This window comes from Solanum lycopersicum, chromosome 11 (assembly GCF_036512215.1).
Source record: "Solanum lycopersicum chromosome 11, SLM_r2.1".
NCBI classification, from domain to species: Eukaryota; Viridiplantae; Streptophyta; class Magnoliopsida; order Solanales; family Solanaceae; genus Solanum; species Solanum lycopersicum.
In genome coordinates this window covers 55,343,601-55,367,206 of record NC_090810.1, presented here as the reverse complement: position 1 = coordinate 55,367,206, position 23,606 = coordinate 55,343,601, and the positions used below count along the sequence as shown (strand labels likewise).

The following is a 23,606-nucleotide window of genomic DNA, read 5'->3' as shown; positions in this document are numbered from 1 at the left end:
AGGAAAGGACAAAAACACCCCTCTTCAAACTATGAAAAGAAGAGAAAACTAAAAGAATTTCAGAGCAATGTGCACAGTGTGGAGCCTAGATCGTGCGGCCATGGCAGTAACACTAGCGTTCCCGCGCAGTCACCTGATGGTCCGCGCAGACTACATAGTGCTCACTAAAATGGAATTAACTTTTAGAACATAACTCGAATTGACGAACGATCAAATATGTTTGAAAGAAAACTCTGAAACTTGCCATTAGGTTGATATTAGGCTACAAAACACTTATGAGTTCCTTATGGACTTGATTTACATCTAACACACTTTCCACACTAATAATTGGGCGTTAGCACCCATGAACAATTAGGAATTAATCACCGGGTTTGAATCTAAACACGTACCAATTTAGGTTGGGTATGAAACATGTTGTAGTTAATATAAACGGGAAAATTTGGGCTTTTATTGATGAACTGATGGAATACACAATAGAAAGAAATGAGGAACAAGTTTTGACTATCAAAGTGCAGAATCAAGGATTGGACATCGAAGTGTCAATATCTTTGGTATATGCTAAGTGAAAGACTACAACTATGGGATTCCTTGGAGGATTTATTCAACAACATCAGAATTCCCTGGTTAGTCGAGGAGACTTCAATGTGATTAGAAATGAAGAGAAATTAGGAGGGTGTCAAGTAACTAATGGGGAAGTTATGCACTTCAATAAATTGCATTACTGTATGTAATTTGGAGGATCAAGACTTCAAGGGTAGGAAATACACTTGGTGGAATGGGAGAACAGATGAAGAATGCATTTTCAAATGAGTTTTATGCAATGAGACACTTTCCCGGGCTTAGAAATTTAACATTTGGTGCGGAGTGGTTCTGATCATACTCCATTTTTAATTACTCAAAAACCCAGTAGCGAGAAAGTAATAAGACCATTCAAATTTCTAAACTTCTGGATAAAGGAGAAATCATTCATGGAAGGGGTCAATCAGCAGTGGAAATCAGATTTTAAAGGAGACCCTTTTGTTTTATTCCATCATAAATTAAAAGGGTTAAGAAGAGCAAAGATACCTTTGGTAACATCTTTCAGGAGATAATCGCTCTTGAAGAAGTTATAAAAGTAAATGAAACACAGTTTGAATTGGACCCTTCAGGAACTAACAGAGAAAAATTGCATAGATCTCAAGTGGAGCTAAGGAAGCATTTACAAAGGGAGGAAGAATTTTGGAAACGGAAAGCTGGAATGGAATGGTTCAAAGAGGGAGAGAGAAATACTAAATTCTTTCATACCATTGTTAAAGGAAGGAGGAAAAGGATGAGGGTAAATAAAATCCAAAACGAACAAGGAGAATGTTTAACCCAACAAGAAGATTTGCGGAAGCAACAATAGATTTTTACAAAAAAACAGTTCACGAAGCAGGAGGACAACGAAGATTTTAAGCTACTGAAGGAATTACCCGTAGTGATAAATGATGAGATGAATGAAGAGCTGCAAAGCATGCCAACAAAGGAGGAGGTCAAAAGGGCAGTAATGGGCTTAAACAAAGTCAGTGCAGCAGGACCACATGGTATGAGTGGAGAGTTTTTCCAACATAATTGGGATACCACAGGAGAGGATATTTTCAATATGGTCAAGGCATTCTTCAATGGTGCGGAGGTACCACGTTTCATCACTCACATAAATTTGGTTCTCATTCCTAAGAAAGTAACGGTGAATACTTTCTCATACCTGAGGCACATTTCCTTAAGTAACTTCGTGAATAAAATCTTTTCAAGAATTATTCATGAAAGACTTAAAATAGTGTTACCAGGAATTAGATCCCCAGAACAAACTGGTTTTGTACAATGGAGAAGCATAGTAGAGAATGTATTATTGGTTCAAGAAATTATAACAGAAATAAGGAAGAGAGGGAAGTCTCCAAATCTAGTGATTAAACTAGACATGATGAAAGCATATGAGAGAGTGGAATGGCTATTTATGACCAAGGTATTGAGAAGACTAGGTTTTGGTGAAAATCTTATTGATATGTTGTTTTGATTGATCAGTTCCAACTGATACTCTATCCTCCTAAATGGTCAACCTAAAGGATTTTTTAAATCATCGAGCGGGCTGAAGCAAGATGAACACCTCTTTCTAACCTGGTTTAATCATCGATTATTGAACCACTAAACTCGACTCCATCATTGAATCTGGTTCTGATACCACTTGTTAGGACCAAAAATAAGCACGTGTAAACGCGGAAGCTATCAAAGCAAACCTCGAAAGACTACGAGTAAGAAGACAACGAGAAATATGCCAAAAGACACAAAGATTTAACGTGGTTCAGTCAATCGACCTACGTCCACAAATGATATGAGCAATCCACTATGAATATGAGAGTAAAAAATACAAAGAGAAACAACCTCAACCAATTCACTCGGAATACATGGGAGGTTCACACAAGTGATAACGTATCAAGATTGTGACCCACAAATTCTCCCTCTAACCAAAACTCTCAAAGCCTTTAAGACTACATTGTGAATGTTGATTAAGTTAGAAGGAACATTCTTCTATTTATAAAGTCCTAAACCTTTTTCCTACAAGAGAATGATTAGTCAATCCAAAACCTTTTCCTAAAAGGAAAACTTATTTATGGTAAGAAATTTTGGGCAAATAAAACCCAACAAGAAGGAAGACGGATTAAGATTTCGATTAATGCATGATCTATCAATGGCCCTATTTTGTAAGCTATGGTGGAACTTTTGGACCAAACCTTCGATATGGAGTGAATACATGAGAAATAGGTATTGCAAGAACAATCATACTAATGTAATTATGTGGAAAGTTGGGGGAGGTGGACCACAAGTATGGAAAAAAATGCTTCAAGCAAGGGACCTCATTGAGCATCAAATCCTATGGCGAATTAAGAAAGGATCAGCCTCTGTATGGCATGATAATTGGTCAGGCTTGGAGATCTCTATACCATCACGGGAGTAGATTTTGAATGGGATGATAGCTATACAAAGGTTGAAGAACTGACTAATCAGGGAGAATGGAATGTAGAGGTGTTGCAGGATATTCTTCCTCTACAGTTAGAAGAATACATTATACAACATATCCACCCTCTTACGGGTAAAGAGGAAAAAGACACACCCTGCTGGATGTTGGATTCAGGGGGATCTTTTACTGTTAAGGCAACATGGCAGTAAATAAGGCACAACGAGGAACCCAACAAAATCTATAAGTGGATTTGGACGAAAGGGGTTCCTTTTAAGGTGGCCTTTGCGGGGCCTTTGGAAATTCAAAATTTTTATTGATGATAGACTTAGATGATGAGGACTGGAAGGGCCTTCTAAATGTTGGTGCTGTGAAACACCTGATCAGGAAACACTAACTCATGTGTTTCTTCGATCCTTTACTGTTAACATGACTTGATCCTTTTTTTGCTCTTTTGCAGGTCTAAGCATATCAGGACTCCAATTAAGAGAAGTTATAATGGTATGGTGGGGAGTAGATACAAAAAAACATTGAGGCCTTTTTATAGAGCTTTACCTAGCTTTGTGATCTGGGAGATCTATGAAACACAAAGGGAAGAAAACATCAGTGTCACGAATCATATACATGTACATGTAGTTTCACTTGAGACATCAAAGGAGGAAAGGACCTAGTGATTGGCCAGGTATGCTAAGAGTTTTGGAAAACTACAGGCCTGTGATGAAGGTAATAAAGGTATTGTGGGAATGCCCACCAGAAGGTTGGCTAAAGCACAACACCGGTGCAGTTTCACGAGGAAATCTAGGGCTAAGTTCCTATGCATTTTGCCTAAGAAATCATAGAGGAGACATCAAGTATGCAGAGGGAGGAAGTATGGAGAACACCACTAACATGTGGCGGAAGAAAAAGCTATCCTAGAAGCATGCAAACATTGCAAACACTCACAGTATAATCAAATCATCACAATGCTTATGTGCAAGGTACTTAAAGAACAATGGCTAGTCCCATGGATAATAGCAGAAATGGTGGAGTAAATTAAAACATGCATGAAAGATAAACAACATATTTTTCAACACACTCTCAAAGAAGGAAATAAGTTAGCAGACTACTTAGCCAATAGAGTTATCGATAAAGGAAACTGCAGATTCTCATATATCAATAGTATGGAAGTAACAGGAAGGAAGATTATCAACAGTGACAAATTAAAATGTCCCTATTTGAGGATAGTACCAGTAAGGAGATAAAAGGATGGGGAAGTCTACAACATAAAAAATGCACAAACATTATATTCTTTTGGGATTGGGTTTTTGCCTAAGGAGGTGTAAGGTGGTGTTTGTGCTTTGATGGACTGAGATTATTAAAATAAATTCTCTAATTATTTTTTTTTTTAAAAATACATGTATGAAAAATGATTTGAAAAATCTTAGCATGTACTAACTTCTAACTTCATCAAAATGATATTTTGACAGTAAAAAGTGACTAAAGAAATTACTTGGACAATTAAACAAACAAACTATATCTGAATTACAGTCATATCCCAATCTTATGTGTTTTCATAAGTACAAGACAGTTTCAAACATTATGACTAACTGGCCCTAAGGAAATAATTGCACTAATAGAAAATGTTGGAAAATCTAACAAATACTTCATTAGGCATGAGGTATTAGTAGAACAACTATTGCATTCCTTATGCTCTGGCACTATAACTAGTTTCTCCAGATTTATTGCATGCTCAAGTAAGAACTTCAAGAATTGATGGAGCTCTGTTGCGTCAGATCTACGCTTGGGACTACAAAATGGCATAACCTTGACGTTCTTTAAATTTTGTAAGAAATCTTTGAATATGTTCTCTTCAAGGGAGAGGTACTTATCTTCTGGTAAATCAGTGTCTTCGACCTCAAAAAAAGGATGGTACTACAAATACCGAACAAGGAAAAATCAAGTTAGGTTGTAAGCTTTAAGCTTAACAGCTATAATAATGAAATTGAAGTTTTTGAGGCCGTAGAGGATCAATAAACATTTGATATAATATATATTGTGAATTGAAAACATACCGGCTTATCAGGAAATATCATCAAATTTTCCAAATTATGAGTTGACCTTAAGAGGTTGTCTAGCATTGGGAAGGAAAGTTTTGAAATACGGGAACTCATCGTCAAGCATCTGCATTCCATCAACGGTAAGGAAACGTGTTCCTCTTCCAACATCAAATTGGAAATCACCTGAACAAACGAATGAGACTGATGATAAACATAAAAAGAGCTCTATTCACAATCAACATAAAAAGATTAGAGACATCTGGGACTGATAGCTGACCTTGATAAACCGGGATGAGAGTATTAGCTCATTAGCACAACAAACTCTTAGCAACAGATCTTTCTCTATGTTTAAATCCATTTCATTATGTTCATCACAGTAGAGATTAAAAGTGGCATGGTTCAAAGACGGCATGTCCCCGAGCTTAATTTTCGTATGACTTAAAATCCCAGTAATCGTCAAATGTTCAACATATGGAGCAATAATTTCTAAGCAACATATATCACCTTCGTATGAATACCACTCCGTATAAGGGAAATAATGTTGGGTCAATTGCAATCGCCTAAATTTTGGAGAAGTCATGTGCAAACGACTAAAACCAAAAAAGTCATGCAGCTCCAAAGATTCCAATTGAGGACAATTTGATATTTGTTTAATGTGTTCATCCAGGAGATACAAGCTTTGCATCTTTAAACTCTTCAGAGATGTCCAATTTAGTACACAATCTTCTGATAGTATGCAATACTCGCAGTTCAGTGTTACAATTGATGAACTACTGCAGAGAACTTGCGGCAAGCTATAGGGTTGGGGCGGACTCGTATCAAGATATCTGTAGCTTATATTCAAGCATAAATCCTCCACTTTTTTACTCGTAGCAAATTCAAGCCACTTGTCAATTATGGGATAGTAAGACACAACATCATTATCATTTGTGAACACAATGTTTAGACTGAACTTTTTAATGCTAGAGCAGCTAAGGAGAGGTAGTACATTATCTGTTACGAAAATGAATTTGTGCACCGTCTCTGTCGAGCTATCTGGACGACCATACTCCTCTTCATAAACAATGTTGTCGATAGAAGTCCAGAAGTATTGCCAATCTTTAGAGAGAATACTTGTTCTGAACGCCTCTTTTATGGACAACCGAGAAAGAATTTGAACAATGAGACCCTCAGGTAGTTGGCTGATCCGATCAATTTCTTCACATTCTATATCAATCTTTGTTTTTTTCTGAGATGAATTTTCAATAAGCAGACTTTTGGAGTTTCCAGTATCACGACAACCTCCAGATAATTGGTCTTGATTGCTCATAACTTAGGACTGTGAAAGGGAAAAAATTATAAGACATCAGAGATAAAGTTTACTTGTATATGAAGCAAGGTGGGTGGGGTGGATTGAAAACTAATTGTTTTGTTATGCGGGGCAAGGAGGGACGGGTTGAAGTGTTCGCTGACTCGTGCGAATTTTCCGCACAAGTGTTCCGTCCCGCCTCAATAACAAAGTTAAAATCTTCACAAAAATCACTTACTACAAATAGGGGTGCTCACATGTCGATACTGATCAATATCAAAACCAAACTAACATAATTAGTTTTTAAATTCTCAAAATTAAATCGAAGCAAATGTAATATACATTTATCGATTTGGTTGTTATCAATTTTGATTCTATTCCGTTAAGTTTTTCGGTTATTAATCATACACAAAAATAAAAGGAATGGTTCATTCAAATTGAAAAAAAAGTTATAACAATTCATCAAAACTGAGAAGTGGTTAGAACGACCGATGTTACTGAAATTTTGATGACTAAATTTACTATGAATAAAGCTTCATAATTCATCATTTTGGCCTTGAAAGAAGAGACTATGACATTTTTAGTCATATAATTGAAATTTTTTGGTGTTTATGCATTTTTAGTACTAAATTTAAAATATAACTAATAACATAATGTTTTCGTCTTGACGTTTTTGCTTTTATAAAGAAATCAAAATTAAATTGTGATGAAAACATATATAAGATCTTTAAAAGTGTTTATTAAAGTAATATGTTATGTATATATAATAATAAAATATATGTATATACAAAATTTATCGGATCACTTAAATTATTTCTTTGGTTATTTTGAACAAAAGTAAAAAAACTATTGATTTTCAAAATATCTAAAACCAAATGAAACTAAACCCAAATAAAATTGATTTATTGGATCGTTTTGATATAATTTTTTTGGTGTGGATCGATTTTTGTCCGAATCGTGAACACCCATAACCACAAGTATATGACCAACAATAAAAAATAATTTATTCTTGAAAAGTGATTGCCTAAATAACAGGGGGGGGGGGAGGATTTAAAATAGAAGAAAATCTATACAAATTCAACAGAAGGAGAAGAACAATACCCACATTGGAAAAATAAAGAGAAAAATAGGATAAATAGAACTAACCTTATTACTGAACATAAACTAAGCGGTGAAAGCGAGAGAGAAACTGAAGAGATGAATAAAGAGGGAAGAGTAGGTAGGTTTTATAAGAATGAGACAACGGCGAGAATGCAAAAATAACATATGTAAACGTTACAACACTCTTAAATAGGTCAAATTCAATGAAATCACCAAAATGCCCCTTATTGCATCAATCACTATTAGCTCGAGCATGCCAACAACCAATGTTGACTCTGTACACTAGGACAACTAATATGAACCTTTTTCAAACAAAATAAAAAATACTATATGTTTTCAAAAATCTAAAATCAAACGAACATCAATCCCAAATAAAATTGATTTATTGAATTGTTTCAATATATTATTTTGGTGTGAATCAATTTTTATCCAAATTTTGAGTACTCTTAAGCACAAGTTATACTGAGAATAAGACCACCAATAAAAAAGAATTTATTCTTGAAAAGAATTGTGTAAAAAAGAGAGGGGGGTCTAAGACTGGTCAACGGACCAGAACCGGTTCACCAGACCGGAACGAATCGGTACTGGACCGAAACGAAACCTGTTGATCGATATGTTGATCGGTACTGGGATGAACCGGATCGGAATGACCAGGATGAATAATTGGTTTCGTCCTGTTCCACTATATACCGGGATGGAACCGGAACGGACCGGGATGGAACGGGACGGGATAAACGGGACGATCTTATTTGGGATTACGAAAATATAATTTTTTTAAGTATAAATTAATAGTTTTTAAATTTATACTATAATTTTTTACTTAAGTTTATTTTAAAGATATTTTATTAATTTTTTTTGTTGTTGTTAAGTTTGCAAGTAAAGTCTAATAAAGTTTTCAAAATTTAAATCTTTTGAAGTTTATACTTCATAAGTTATTACTTATATTCATTAATATTTTTTTATAAATTATATTTATAACTTGTGTCTTGTAAATATTAAATAAATAAAATTTGTAATTTTAAAAAAATTAAATTGAAATAAGGATAAAACAATTACAAAAATTATTTAATATCAATTTAATTTATTTAAATTTGTAACAAATTACAATTTCAATTTACAATTATTAGTAGAGTACATAGAAATTATATAAAATATAAAATAGAATTTATAGAAAATATAAATATAAATTATATAAAATATAAAAAAATTAATATATATTAAGTAAATCGGATAGGAATCGGACCGGATCGGATCGGAACCGGGATGAACCAGTATCGGTACACCTGTACGAAATCACGGTTCATCTTGTTTTGTGTACCGGTTCAGACTATCCCATCCCATTCAGTAAAGGCAATCGAAACGGTGCGAACCGGAACGAATCGTAACGGTACCAGTACGTTCCGTTCTGTTGACCAATCTTAGGGGGGTCTATAATAATTCAACAAAAGGAGAAGTACAATACCCACATTTGAAAAATAAAGAGAAAAATAGGATAAATAAAACTAACCTTGTAGCTGAAAAGAAACTAAGCAGCGAGAGCAAGAGAGAAGCGGAAGAGATGAATAAAGAGGGAAGAGTAGGTAGGTTTTATAAGAATGGAACAATACTGACAATGAATGAAAGAATAACAAATGTAAATATTAAATCCCTCTTAAGTGGGTCAAAGTCGATGTAAATCACAAAAATTACCCTTATCGCATCAATTAATATTACCTCAGTAATGCCAATGGCCAATATTGACTCTTTACACTAGGATAACTAATACGACCCCTTTTCAAAGAGGCCTCCTTTAAGACTCTATTAAGATAAATCATTTAATATGGATAGATACAAGTTACAATAATCTCCATACAAGGAAAAAGAAGGCTTTCCCTTAAGATAATTTACACGTACAATAATAATGAAAGCGATCAATGACATACTATTGTTGAACTCTTTCCAAGATCTTTTATTTCTTTGAAAAGATACAAGAAAGAATCTATCAATCTATTGATATTGGTAAACCTAACAGATTCTTTCAATGTATCATTTCTAAATATAATGAAATTCATAGGTATATAGAAAGTATCTATTAAATTGCAATTATTTTTTAATTATATTTCAATCATTAATATATATGATAAATAACATTCACCGCTAAAAAGTACTATACTCTTGATCGTAAAATATTGATTGTTATTGAACCATGAATGTCATTCCTTTTACTTTGAATATAAAAAGGTATAAGAAAGAGGAACTTTCACATATAGACACTTAAAAATAGCCTAATTACTCTCTATAGCTATAATTTAATAATTACAATATGTAGCTACATTTTATAGGAAAGAGAGAGAAGAGTGAGACTAGGAGAGAGGCGAGAGGCAAGAGAGAGGGAAAAGAGTGGGAGAAAAGTGAATTATATATGTATATAGGTTAGATAATTGTATATTATACATATGTATTTGTATATATGGCAAGCGAGATTGGTAGAGGGAGGAGAGAGTGTTAGGATCAAATCCACACACACATACACTTGATGAATTAAGAACACAAGAACTTTCAAGAGAAAGAGATGAGAAATCTAGAGAGAGAAAGAGAGTAACCAATATTTCGTGGTAACACCCCGTGAGTAAACTTCCACGGCGGTGGGTATATATATTAATAGTTCAGAGTATTTTAGGTTACAGAGAATAAATGGAGAATAAATATTGCAGTATTTTAGGTTAAACCGCGCAAACATTAATATATGACAATACATCAAATATTAATCAGTCCACAACCTAACAATTCTCCCACTTGGAGACTGATTCAGTCATCCAAAAAATACATTCTAAAAAAAAATCTCTTCATCATCAACATCTTTACCGCACCGCAACATCTGTAGCAATAACTACAGAAAACCAACCGAGGTTTTGCATAACCCCAGTTTCCCAACATCAACACATCTTGTCAACATGTCTGTCGGGTTCTCGCACCCACTATCTTCTCCAAGCACATATCACCATCCTCCACTGCCCTGCGAGTGAAATAGTATCACCTTCTGATGTGCTTTGTCTTCGAATGATAGCCTGGATTTTTCACCAACTGTATGACACTCTGGCTATCTGAGTAAAGAATCTTTTCGCTTCGCTTCTTGCCCAATTTCTCCAGATAATCTATCAACCATATCATCTCTTTCCCAGCTTCAGCTATTGCCACATATTCAGCTTCAGTAGATGAAAGAGTGTCACACTTCTGAAGCCTGGACATCCAACTCACTGCTATTCCACCTATGGTGTAAATGTACCCGGATATACTCTTGCTCGAGTCCACATCCCCACCAAGATCAACATCCATAAAAACCTGTAGAGTCACCTTGCCTTTGCCAAAACAAAGTGAAGTACTGATGTACCTCTCATATATCTCATAAGCCACTTCATAGTTTTCCAATGCTCTTTCCCCGGGTTCGCCATGTACCTGCTAACAACTTCCACTACATGTGCTATATCAGGTCTAGTGCAGACCATAACATACATCAAACTTCCAACTGCTGAAGCATATGGAACAAGTGCCATATGCCCACGCTCCTCGGCTGTCTTGGGTAACTGCTCCTTTGACAATTTAAAGTGATTTTCCTATGGAGTAGTCCTGGGTTTAGGATCATTAACCCTGAATCTGCTCAACACCTTCTAAATGTACAACTCCTGAGATAGATTTAAAGTGCCAGCAGATCTGTCCCGAGAAATCCTCATCCCCAAAATCTGTTTCGCTGGACCCAATCTTTCATCTCAAACGCTGCAGACAACCTTGTCTTCAGATTATTAATCTCCCTCATACTAGATCCTGCAATCAACATATCATCCACATACAAGAGTAGAAAGACATATGAATCAGTGTATTTCTTGAAGTAACAACACAGATCCTTTTTAGCTTTGCAGAATCCACTCTTGGTCATGAAGGAGTCAAACTTCTTGTACCACTGCCTTGGTTCTTGCTTTAGTCCATACAAGCTCCTGGTGAGCTTGCACACCATGTTTTCCTTGTCTGGAACCATAAATCCTTCCGGTTGCTGCATATAGTTTTTTTTCAGATCTCCATGTAAAAATGTTGTTTTTACATCCATTTGCTCTAGATGCAAATTCTTCGATGTAACAAAACTCAACAAAATTCGAATAGAGGTTAATTTCACAATAGGAGAAAATATTTCAGCATAATCAATATCTTTCCTTTGTGAATATCCTTTAACCACTAAACGAGCCTTGAACCTTCTTTTGGCATGTGGTTCAGTCTTGATTTTGAACATCCACTTGTTCAGCAAGGCTCTCTTCCCGGCAGGTAACTCAGTAAACACCCATATGTCGTTCTTCTCAAGTGACCTCATCTCATCATCCATGGCTTGCTCCCACTTGATCGACTCCTCCACCTGTAGGGCCTCATCAAAAGACTCCGGTTCCCCTTCATCAGTCAGCAATAAATAGTGTAATGAAGGTGAATACCTATCAGGTGCCCTGATGGTTATGAATGATCTCCTTAACGCCGCTCAGGTGTACTTGCTCCACTTCAGATTCTTCAGTAGAAGTTGGTTGAGTATCTGCTTCGACATCTCTGGGTTACTCTTCTCCAACACAACCTCAACTCCCACTTGCTTTGTAATCTCTAGATCTTTCTGTTCTTGTCATCCCAAAACTTGTAACCATACAAATCAGAACCTTAGCCTATGAGGTAACACTTCACAGCCTTGGCATCAAGCTTTTCTCTCTTTTCTGGATCAACATGAACATAAGCAGTGCAACTAAAAGTCCTCAAGTATGAGTACTTGAGTGTTTTCCTGTCCACACCTCCTCTAGAATCTTGAACCCTAAAGGAACTTATGGTATCCTGTTGATCAAGTATCCAGTTGTGCTCACATCATCCGTCCAAAATGTTTTGGGCAGCCCACAGTGTATTCTCATACTCCGTGCACGCTCATTCAATGTTCTGTTCATCCTCTCAGCAATTCCATTCTGCCTTGCCTTACCAAGAACTGTTCTCAACAATCTGATTCCCTCAACTGCACAGAATGCCTTGAACTCTGATTTGTCATACTCTCTTCCATTGTCAGACCTTAGGCATTTGACTTTCAAACCGGTCTGATTCTCAACTTCAGCTTTCCACTTCTTCAAAGTTGCAAACACATCTGACTTATGCTTCAAGAAGTAAACCCATACCTTCCTGCTAAAATCATCAATGAAGGTAACATAGAATCTGGATCCTTCAAGTGATGATACTGGAGATGGTCCCCAAACATCTGTATGGACCATTTCCAACCGCACTTTTTTTGGCTCTCTAGGAGTGTTTGTGAAGCTTACTTCAATCTCTAAGGCTTTATTGTCAACAAGATACACCTTTCCAAAATTTCCATATTTGAAATTTTGGAACAACTCTTTGCTTGGAGACGAATGGAAAGATGCACCAGAATCCAAAATCCATGATTCAACCAGGCTGTTCACACTAAGGATTAGAGCATCTCCAATGTCCCTTGCTGAACTTACAGAATCATTGTCATCTCCAGATTTCTGATTCTATTTCTTATTTGGCTTTGCATAGCTCATCCGAAAGTGCTCTTTTTCTCCACAGTTCCAACAAGTCACGTTTGATCTGTTCGAAGATTTTCCTCCATTCTTTGATTTTGATCGACCATGTTGATTTTGGCCTTTCGTATTACTTCTCCCCCTTCGGTCAATGCTGAGAGCACTGCCCGATGAATCTCCCACTTCTCGTTTGCGAATACTTTCACTAAGAACAACATCACGATTTCATCAAACTTTAGTTTTTCAGATCCACGGGAACTGTTAATTGCAGCAACAATAGTATCCCAAGACTCGGGCAGAGATGACATCAAAATCAACGCCTTAATTTCATCTTCAAAATTAATATCCACATAATTGAGTTGACTCACAATCATATTGAACTCGTTTATATGATCAAAAACAGATTCATTCTCAGACATCTGTAAATTGAACAATCTATGCATCAAATATACCTTGTTCATCGCCGGGGGTTTTTCATACATGTTTGACAGTGCCTTCAACAGATCGGACATAGTCTTCTCCTTCACGATGTTGAACGCCATGTTTCTTAACAAAGTCAACAGGATCAACCCTAGAGCCTGGCGATCCTTGAGCTTCCACTTTTCCTCCATCATGGATTCCGGCTCACCCCGGTCAACAGTTTGTGAAGATCTTTCTGGTACAGATAATATTCGATCTTCATCTTCCAGAAACTGAAATCGGATCCATCAAACTTCTCGATTCCAAGCTTCGAACTATCCATCTTCAGTGATCGTGTTGAATCTCCTTAGCTCTGATACCAGTTGTTAGGATCGAATCCACACACACACACTTGATGAATTAAGAACACAAAAACTTTCATAAAAAGAGATGAGAGATCTAGAGAGAGAATTAGAGAAACTAATATTTCGTGGTAACACCCCGTGAGTAAACTTCCATGGCGGTGGGTATATATATTAATAATTCAGAGTATTTTAGGTTACAGAGAATAAATGGAGGATAAATATTGTAGCCTAAACATTAATAAATGACAGTATATCAAATATTAATCATGCTCCACAACCTAATAGAGAGCTGAGAGAGATTGCGAGAATTAGGAGATAAGCAAGAAATATTGGGAGAGGGAGAAGAGAGGCGAGCTAGAGAGGGCATAAAGTGGGAGAGAGGTGAATTTTAAATGTATATATTTTAGATAATTATATATTATACATATGTATTTGTACATATGGAAAGTGAGACTAGGAAAAGGAGGAGGAGGTAAGCGAGAGAGGAAGAGAGGTGAATTGTATATGTATATCGGTTAGATAATTGTATATTACACATATGTATTTGTATATTAAGGCGAATTATACCAAACAAACATGACTAATTATATAAACTCGAAGTAAGACCATGTAATTAATGTACAATGTTAGTGACGAGTGGTAATTATAGCAAACTGTAGCTAATGATGAATAATTAAGTAGTATAAGTTTGCTTAAACACATAATTTTCCCTATAAGAAACAAGGAAGATTTTGAGGAGTGAAATATGTTTGATAATTTCTAGATGTTATTACAGATTAAATGATGTATATGTATTTCAGTTTATATTTCTTAAAATTTATTTATTTTTAGTTTGTCTTTCACTTCTTTATATTATATATTCTTTAGTGGAAATCTTCCCATACATGGACAAGTTAGAGAAAAAGTACGAATTCAATAGTTTTGACCAAAGTTATGTATTTGTGTTTTAAAATTTACTTTGTATATATAAGTAAAATAGAGAAAATTTAAGAAATATCAAAGATAATAGATATAATAAGGCTCGATAGCTATAGTTTCGATAATTGTGCCCTTATAGCTATAGTTTTGTTCGCTATGGAGGTTGTGGTTTGTATATTTCGTTTGCAAATATACAAACAAGGTAAGTTTATGTAAATGGAGGTTGCAATACATATATTTCGCTTTGCCCATTTGTTTATATCTCTTGTGAATATACAAACATGGTAAATATATACAAAGTTTGTATTTATACATCTAAATTTTTGTGTATGTTTAATTTGTTGGATTTTAGAAAAGGTGTGAATGGAAAATGATGAGTTGCGACTTTTATGAAGAGTTGTGACTTTTATGAAATGTTGCGACTTTGACGAAAAGTTGTGACTTTTATGAAAAGTTGCAATTTTTATGAAAAGTTGTGACTTTTATGGAAAGTTGTGACTTTTATGAAAGGTGACGACCATTCTGAAAGATTGTGACTTTTCCAAAGATTTGTGACCTTTCCGTCAAGGCACAATAAGAACCTTTTCGCACCACCCTTTGTTTTCTATAAATTGAGGGATTTCCTATCATTTTAATATAGAATTCATTGACTTCTTCTTCAACTACTAAATCTAGTATTCTAAGTGTACTTTACTGCCGTTGTGTGGTTCGCTGACACCGAAGTTTTTGGTATCTATACTCTGGTGATTAAGATCATTTTACCCAAGGAGGTCATATTCCAAATCAAACCGCGGATACTAGAGGGGAATAATTTCCTTAAGGGGACACTGTGAATTCAGTGGACTTTATCTTTTTCTTATTAAAATTTTTTCAGATTCTGGTACGTGTTTTACAAACTTTAGATTTGTAAATTAATTTCAGTTCTTCTATTCTTTTGTTCTTCACTGGTTCATCAAACTTGGTAACTTCGTGTTTCTGCAAAGTTTGTTGGAATCAGTAAGATTCTTTAGACACATATTAAACAACAATTCTTCTTTAAGAAAAATATTTCGTATATTTTTTTAAAAAAATCTGTTTCTGATTCTTGTTTCGCTACTAGTTTTAATTTTCTAGTTGTGAAAATGTTTTTAAACTTTGTTTTCTTACAAAGATATTCAAAGTTTTGTTCTAAGTATGTCTGGAATACAAGATGAACAACAATCTTAAGGAAATTATTATACTGTTAGTATTTTTGTATTCTACTGATTGAGAGAATCTGATTATGAAAGTAGAAGATAAATGCATTACTTCTTCATAATTCGTTGCTTTGTTTAGCAACGTCGAAATGAGAATGTAAACAGAAAATTTTTACGGTATTCCGCTTAAAGATTACCAGGTTACTTTCTTATTAAATTATCTATGGAGGAAAATAGTTTCTTAGAGTTATCACCTTTGATTTTTTTAATTATGCGTATCTTTGGAAAAAGATCTGCAAACCATATGTTGTGGAATGAATTTTACTTCGTAAATATTGTTGCTTTTAAAATTCTTTAGTTTGCAAAAATGAGAGATGCATATTTTTGTTTGATAAAATAGTATGTCAAAATGTTATAGTTGGAAGACTATTTGATAAGAAAAACATTTCTATGTGATAAAGAATATTGTTATTCTGTTTGGAGAAAAAAAAAACTTTTGTAGTTTTGTACTCCATGAGAAATGTTAGTGTGTCTGATTTTTGTAGACTAAAAACTTTTGTGGTTTTATACTCTGGATAAATTGGACTATGCAATTGGTTTGAAGAATATGAAAACTTCACATAATAAGTCAGTATTGTACTTTTGATTTTCTATAAACTTCAATGTAATATAGAAATAAATTGTACAAATTTTTTTGTCCTTATTGTTAGTATTTAAACTAAGTGGTATGTCTATTCATGATAGAGGAAAAATACCAATGACTTAGAATTTGTGATTTTGTGTCTCTATGGAATGAACTTTGACATTGTGTAAACATTGTCAAAGAGAATTGCAGCACTATAATTCTTTCGGAGAATAATGTTTCCAACATTAAAATATGTGGAAAAACTGTTTTTGAGATCACATTTGAAATGTGGGGGTTATTTGCTTATGATTAGACTTGGTGTCTAATTAAACTTTGGAGAAAAAAAATATGAAATTCAATGATACTTTTGTATTATGTTATACTCACAAAATTCTTGAAGTATATTTGGTATTGTGGTTGTTGAGTTTCTCTATTACTACTACTAGTATATAGTGTGACTAGTATCAAACATCCAAATTATATATATACTTGTTCAAAAGAATTGTGTTCTTTTATGAAAAAAAATCACTTAAAATGTTGTGATTTTTCTTAAAAAGATATGTCTATTATAATAAAAGTATTTGCATAGACATGAATATTGGTGAATTGCAGCACTATAATTCTTTCGGAGAATAATGTTTCCAACATTAAAATATGTGGAAAAACTGTTTTTGAGATCACATTTGAAATGTGGGGGTTATTTGCTTATGATTAGACTTGGTGTCTAATTAAACTTTGGAGAAAAAAAAGTATTTGTTATGTTTTTGTAAAAATAACAGTTGGACTATATTGTCTTTATTGAACCCGATGAAACTTTGTTCATAGGTAGTTCTATAACAATCACATTGAAAGTTATGGAAATGTCCTTCTGAAAAGGATATTTGACAATCTAAACAATGTTTGTATCACACAAAATTGTAAGAAATAGGAACATAATATTAGTGAGGAAAAAACTATCTCGCGAAGAGCTTTTCAAACTCAATGTTTTTATTTGCTCTTACTTGCTTGAGTAAATGTTTGTGACATGAACACTTGGGGCATGTCAATTACAAAACCTTGTAAGAAAAACTGATCAACTTAGAAGTTTTGCCTAACTTCGAGTGCAATAAATAAAAATGTCAAGTTTTTGTGGAATCTAAGTATGTTGAGCATTCTAATAAATCTGTTGAAAGGAATTCTAATCCCTTAGAATTGATTTACTCTGACATTTATGATATGAAGTTAACACCATCTCATGGTGGGAAAAAGTATTTGTTACTTTTATTGAGAATGGCATTAGAAATGACTATGTCTATTTGCTAAATGGTAAGGATGAAGCAATAGAAATGTCTAGACAATGTAATATCGAAGTTGAAAATCAGTGTGGAAAAATATATAATAAGTGATAAGAATGGAGAGTATAAATCTCATTGTGCAGAAATATGTTTGGAAAGTGAAATATCAAACTACTGTCATATTCACCTCAATCTAATGAAAAACCGAACGTTGAAAGAAATGATGGATGCATTATTTATAAGTTCGGGTTTACACAAAACTTGTGTGGAGGAACTATCCATACTGCAAAAGGGATCAACAAAAGGTTTTGTCCTTTTAGAAAGAAAGCGATTTTGTTTGATCAGAATACAATCTTTTCCATATGAGAAATGGAAAGAAAGGAAATCCAACTTGAAATATTTCAAAGTGTGGGGGTATCTAGTCCAAGTCCAAGATCCAATTCCTAACAGAATAAAAATAGGACCTATGACTGTGGACTGTAAAAATTAGACTTGAGTAGTCTAGAGAAGGGTCTAAAAGGCCTAGGAAATAAAAAGGATAATATACTTAATAAAGAGATTCAGAGGCTTAGTAAAATGTTAAAGAACATTTACTTCCTTCGAATATGATTTTGTAACATTTTTTGTGTCTTCTGTAGACTCATCCTTTGGAAAGATGGTGTCAATAAACAATATTGAAAGTTAATTGATCTTCTTCAAGAAAATAAACCTTTGGGTTCAAAGTGAATCTTTAGATGGAAAAACAACAGTTGATGGAACTGTTGAAAAATATAAAGCAAGACATTGTGTCAAAGGCTTTAGAAAAAAAAATAAGATTTTGATCTTGTAGATATATATACTCGTTAGTAATTAGAATTACATCCATTCAGATGCAAAAATTATTACTGTGGTATATGACCTCCAAATTCATCAAATGAATGTGAAAAGAACTTTCTTAAATGTAGAATTGGAGGAAGAAATTTACATGGAACAATCCGAGGGTTTTGTGCTACCTGGTAAATAAAAGAAAGTATATGAACTTGTTAAGTCACATTATGGAAGCACCAAAACAATGACATAATTCAATCAAACCATGTTGGCAAATGGATTGAAGAATGATGGAAGTGATAAATGTGTTCACATTAAAATCGTAAGGTCATTGTTTGTTTGTATATTGGTTATATGTTGATCATCAATAGAGACACTAATGACATAAATGCTACTAAATGTATGCTATAAAGCAAGTAGAATAAAAATTATTGGAGTTGCTAATGCGATCTTAGATATAAGAATTCGTAGAACTCCATAATGTTTAGCATTTTCATGGTCTCATTGCATTGAAAAGGTACTTAACTAGTTCAAATATTTGAATGTCAATATTGTCAAGTGTCCAATAAATGTGAGCTTTGCATTTCAAAAGAGTGAAAATAAAAGTGACTCACAATTGGATTGTTCGAGAGTTTTGGGAAGCATGATGTATATCATATAATGTGTGCGATCAGATATATCATTTGTTATTTTAAACTGAGTCGGTTCACAAGTGATCCCAAATAAATTCATTAGATGACAATAAATAGAGTTTTGGAGTATTCAAAATAATACTTAAAACTATGTCTTGCATAATAACAATATCCAACAATATTGAAAGATATAGTGATGCAAATTGAATCATCGGAAGAATGAAGTAAAATTCACGAGCGGATATGTATTTACTATTGGTAGAGGAGCAGTCTCTTAGAAATATTTCGAAAGAGACATGTATCGCTAGCTCTACAATGATCTTTGAGCTAGGTGCTCTAGATAATGTCGGTGAATAAGTTAAAAGACTCCGAAATTTCTTGATAGATATTCTATTTTGGTTCAAACCATTGGCATTAGTATGCATACACTTTCACAGTCAAGATGCAATAGGTAGGGCATGGAGCATGACGTATAACGAAAAGTCTCGTCATATACGACATAGACATGATACTGTTAGAAAACTACTCTCTAGTGGAATTATCAGAATTGACAATGTAAAGTCAAAGGATAATGTGTCGGATCCACTTACAAAAAGGCCTAACTAGAGAGAAAGTTAAAAGATCATCTAAGGGAATGAATTTAGGGCTTAGGACAAGTCATCATGGCGGTAACTCTATCTAGCAGACTGGAGATCCCAAGAGCTAGATTCAAGGAGAAAAACAAAGTTGTGAATGACGGTTCGACATTGTCAATAAACTTAATCCATTCTCATGATGAAGACAATGCTCAGGGACAAGGATACAACATTAAGGCTTGTTAATGAGTTAATAAAGCTTAATGGTTTTAATGATTTTCTAAGTTTGGCAGAGTTGACCAAATAGTGTATCTACGTGATAACACGGTTAGAAATCACCTATGTGAGTGTGAAGTGTAAGCCGCTTCAAAGAAGATGATTGTCAAAAGCCCATCTCTCTATACACTCATGAAACCAGGAGGTGTTCATGGCTAAAACGAACACAACTGTAAGAACCATAAATGGTAAAGGGTTAATTGTGTGACATATGGTTGTCTAGGTATACACCAAAGTTCGACGGTTATAGTATCTACCGATTGACCGAGTATATCCGACATATGTTCACTACGGAAAGTCCAAGGGGAAGTCTACTTATCCAGATGCAATTAATTCTTGCTTGTAAAGTACACATACTTGTCCGTTTCTTTGTCTTCGAGTCATTCCCCATTCATGCGGGGGATTGTTGTATTTAAAAAAAGGTGTGAATGGAAAATGAAGAGTTGCGACTTTTATGAAGAGTTGTGACTTTTATGAAATATTGCGACTTTGATGAAAAGTTGTGACTTTTATGAAAAGTTGCAATTTTTATGAAAAGTTGTGACTTTTATGAAAGTTGACGACCATTCTTAAAGATTGTGATTTTTCCAAAGGTTTGTGACCTTTCCGGTAAGACACAATAAGAACCTTTTCGCACCACCCTTTGTCTTCGATAAATTGAGGGATTTCCTCTCATTTTAATATAGAATTTATTGACTTCTTCTTCAACTACTAAATCTATTATTCTAAGTGTACTTTACTGCCGTTGAGTGGTTCGCTGACACCGGAGTTTTTGGTATCTATACTCTGGTGATTGAGATCATTTTACCGTGGGAGTTCATATTCCAAATCAAACCTCGGATACTAGAGGGGGAATAATTTCCTTAAGGGGTCACTGTGAATTCCGTGGACTTGATCTTTTTCCTATTAAAATTTTTTCAAATTTTGGTACGTGTTTTACAAACTTTAGATTAGTAAATTAATTTCAGTTCTTCTATTCTTTTGTTCTTCACTGGTTCATTAAACTTGGTAACTTCGTGTTTCTAGTTTCGCTACTAGTTTTAATTTTCTAGTTGTGAAAATATTTTTAAAATTTGTTTTCTTACAAAGATATTCAAAGTTTTGTTCTAAGTATGTTTGGAATACAAGATGAACAACATAATTTGCCAATATACAAACAGGATAATTAATTATGAATTTATTCATAAACCATATACAAATATCAAGGGTATGTATATACAAATTCTGGATTTATTGAAAACCAAATAGTAAGATTTTGCAAAACTATCAGCACGAATTAAAAATGATGGGCGTTGTTACATTTATATTTTCATATCATTTTATCTTTATTTATTTCTTAATATTCCTATTTTATCTTTTATCCTACCTTTTCATAATAGTTCTACGTCGTACCCTACACTAAAACTATGGATGTGTGACATTATGTAACGACAGAGAAGCATAAAATCTATCCAAATATTGTATTCAATAAAATAATAAAATATGTTACAATATAACACGATGCATTATGAAACAATACGTAACAATCATCCAAACAAAGTGTAAGTATCAGTTGCGTGATACACATAAATAATTCTTATTACACATCAGCAACTTACTGTAAGCCTATAGGACGATTGATGACGTCATTAAATATTTAATTCTACACTATAACCCAAAAGGTTCCCTTAAGGATGCATTCACTTACTTAAAGTTAATTTATCAATTAGATTTTTTGACCAAACAAAACCATTATTTAAACTAATTCACCAAAATAATATGTTTTTTTTTTATAAAACTAGTATAAACGTATTTCTGATTAACGTTTCAGGGCATTTTTATTTTAAAAATTCAACTGACAATAACTGACGGAGCTGACGACGTTAAATGAATAAACGTAATCCTGAGTAACGTTTTACACCTAAAACATTACTCAGGAGTATGTTTTTGGAGTTTTTATTCCGTTAAATTTTTTTAAAAAAATACTCTAAAACGTTACTCAGAAATACGTTTATACTAGTTTTGTAAAAAAAAATTATTATAGTGAACTAGTTTAAATAATGACTTAGTTTGGTCAAATCCCATCAATTGGGACCTAAATTGAGACCATGATGATAATGTTTTAGAGAAGACTTACTAGTATGGTCTTGATTTTGCAATTAGTAATAATACTGTCTCAATTATTGAGAAACAAAATAGGAAAAATGCATTAGCACCCCTAACTATGTCCGAAATTTCAGAGACACACTTATATACTCTATACTAAGATTCTATTAGGAAAAATAAATATGTGGATTGCCAAATCCATTCAAGATTCTGGCAACAAATATTTTCTGAGTTAAGACCAAGATCATTATTTGAAAGGTCCCAAATCCTTCTTAAGGGAACATTCAATGGTTTAGCCCAAATTACATCTTCAAAACTTTGTATTAGGTTGGAAGAGAACAAAGGATCTCATATGTTGGATCAAAGTATATTTAATAGGGAAAATACACAAGTACCCCTAGACTATGACCGGAATCTCAGAGACACATCTTAACTATTTTAAGGTCCTATTATCCTTCTGAACTTTTTTTTAATTTAGTGCACCTTTTTGGCTTACATGACATCAAAATATCTCTCACACGCCTAAATTGTGTGTAGTTAGGGAGTGTGATATGTAAGACAGAAGGTGTATAAAATTACAAAATAAATAAATTCAGGGAGTCAAGGACCTTAGTTTAGTTAAGGTGTGTCTCTGAGATTTTGGTCATAGTTTAAGAGGGTACTTGGGCATTTTCCCTATTCAATGAGATATGATGACTTTGAGAAATTGACACCACTCTACAAATTGGAGCAGCTTAGGACATTACTTCCAACATGTATTGATCTCTATTAATTCTAGAGTTGCAAAATATGGTAGCGGTGGTTCAAGAATGGAAGATTATTGTGAAATACATAACTTGTATGGATCTCTATCAATTCTAGAGTTTGCAAAATGTGGTTGAAAGAAGAGAAGCTCGGAAGGGAAAAATGACGGGAAAGGAACATGTTGATAATTTACCTTTAGGGTGGAGTGGAAGTAGTCATGCCGAAAATTCACAAACTGAAAGAGACATAATTGATGAGATACAACCAAATACAAACATAAAAGAAGTGAAAATCACCATATATAGCCAGTGAAATTGGTGAACGGTCGAAAGGTGTGGTGTTTACCATGTCTCTGAGAGTTAGTGATCGCACATGATGGTAGTGATGAAGAGATAGAACATTGGGAGTTGCCTTGATCTATTCAAAGACTTACCATACGCAATCTGAAAACATTAAGGAGCCAAGTTCTGAAAAACTTCACCTCTCTTAAATATCTATATATGGCTGATTTAACTCAAATTCAGTCAATGCTGGAACAACAGTAGCTACCCTCAACTCTTTATGAGCTACATTTATCTCGCCATCATGAGCTCCGATCAGTTCCTGAATCAGGACTGTCCTCCTCCCTCTCAGAGCTGATCATCGAGGATTGCCCGAATTTCCAATCCCCTCCAGTAAAAGGGATGCTCTCTTCCCTCTCTGATATATATGTTTCCGACTAGCCATTTCTCAAACCACTACTAGAATTTCACAAGGGTGAACATAGAGATCGATTGGCAATCCCTTTAATAATTAAAAGAAATGTAG

The 23,606-nt window shown here is 34.1% G+C and overlaps 2 protein-coding genes across 2 annotated transcripts; one reads left to right on the top strand and one right to left on the bottom strand.

Moving 5' to 3' along the window:
• Nucleotides 1–578: 578 nt before the first annotated feature.
• Nucleotides 579–3,437, top strand: LOC109118915 (uncharacterized). Its single transcript, XM_019210958.2, has 4 exons — nt 579–623; nt 1,085–1,315; nt 1,403–1,651; nt 3,432–3,437. Exons 1-4 carry the CDS (start codon nt 579–581, stop codon nt 3,435–3,437), a joined length of 531 nt encoding a protein of 176 aa, XP_019066503.2.
• Nucleotides 3,438–4,448: 1,011 nt separating this feature from the next.
• LOC101253970 (F-box protein At5g03100-like) lies at nt 4,449–7,543 on the bottom strand. Its single transcript, XM_010314933.4, has 4 exons — nt 7,442–7,543; nt 5,285–6,325; nt 5,023–5,190; nt 4,449–4,882 (listed from the first exon to the last, which is right to left on the bottom strand). The coding sequence occupies exons 2-4, from the start codon at nt 6,314–6,316 to the stop codon at nt 4,541–4,543; spliced, it is 1,542 nt and encodes a 513-aa protein (XP_010313235.2). The 5' UTR covers nt 6,317–6,325; nt 7,442–7,543; the 3' UTR covers nt 4,449–4,540.
• Between the last annotated feature and the right edge of the window lie 16,063 nt (nt 7,544–23,606).

Bases quoted from the DNA above. Each gene is read 5' to 3' on its own strand.
- LOC109118915 (XM_019210958.2), top strand. From the start codon at position 579: ATGGGATTCCTTGGAGGATTTATTCAACAACATCAGAATTCCCTG. The intron at 624-1,084 runs GTTAGTCGAGGA...AACATCTTTCAG, and splicing joins AACAACATCAGAATTCCCTG to GAGATAATCGCTCTTGAAGA. The intron at 1,316-1,402 runs GTAAATAAAATC...ACAAAAAAACAG, and splicing joins GAAGGAGGAAAAGGATGAGG to TTCACGAAGCAGGAGGACAA.
- LOC101253970 (XM_010314933.4), bottom strand. From the start codon at position 6,316: ATGAGCAATCAAGACCAATTATCTGGAGGTTGTCGTGATACTGGAAAC. The intron at 5,191-5,284 runs GTCAGCTATCAG...TCGTTTGTTCAG, and splicing joins TCTCATCCCGGTTTATCAAG to GTGATTTCCAATTTGATGTT. The intron at 4,883-5,022 runs GTATGTTTTCAA...CGGTATTTGTAG, and splicing joins TGATATTTCCTGATAAGCCG to TACCATCCTTTTTTTGAGGT.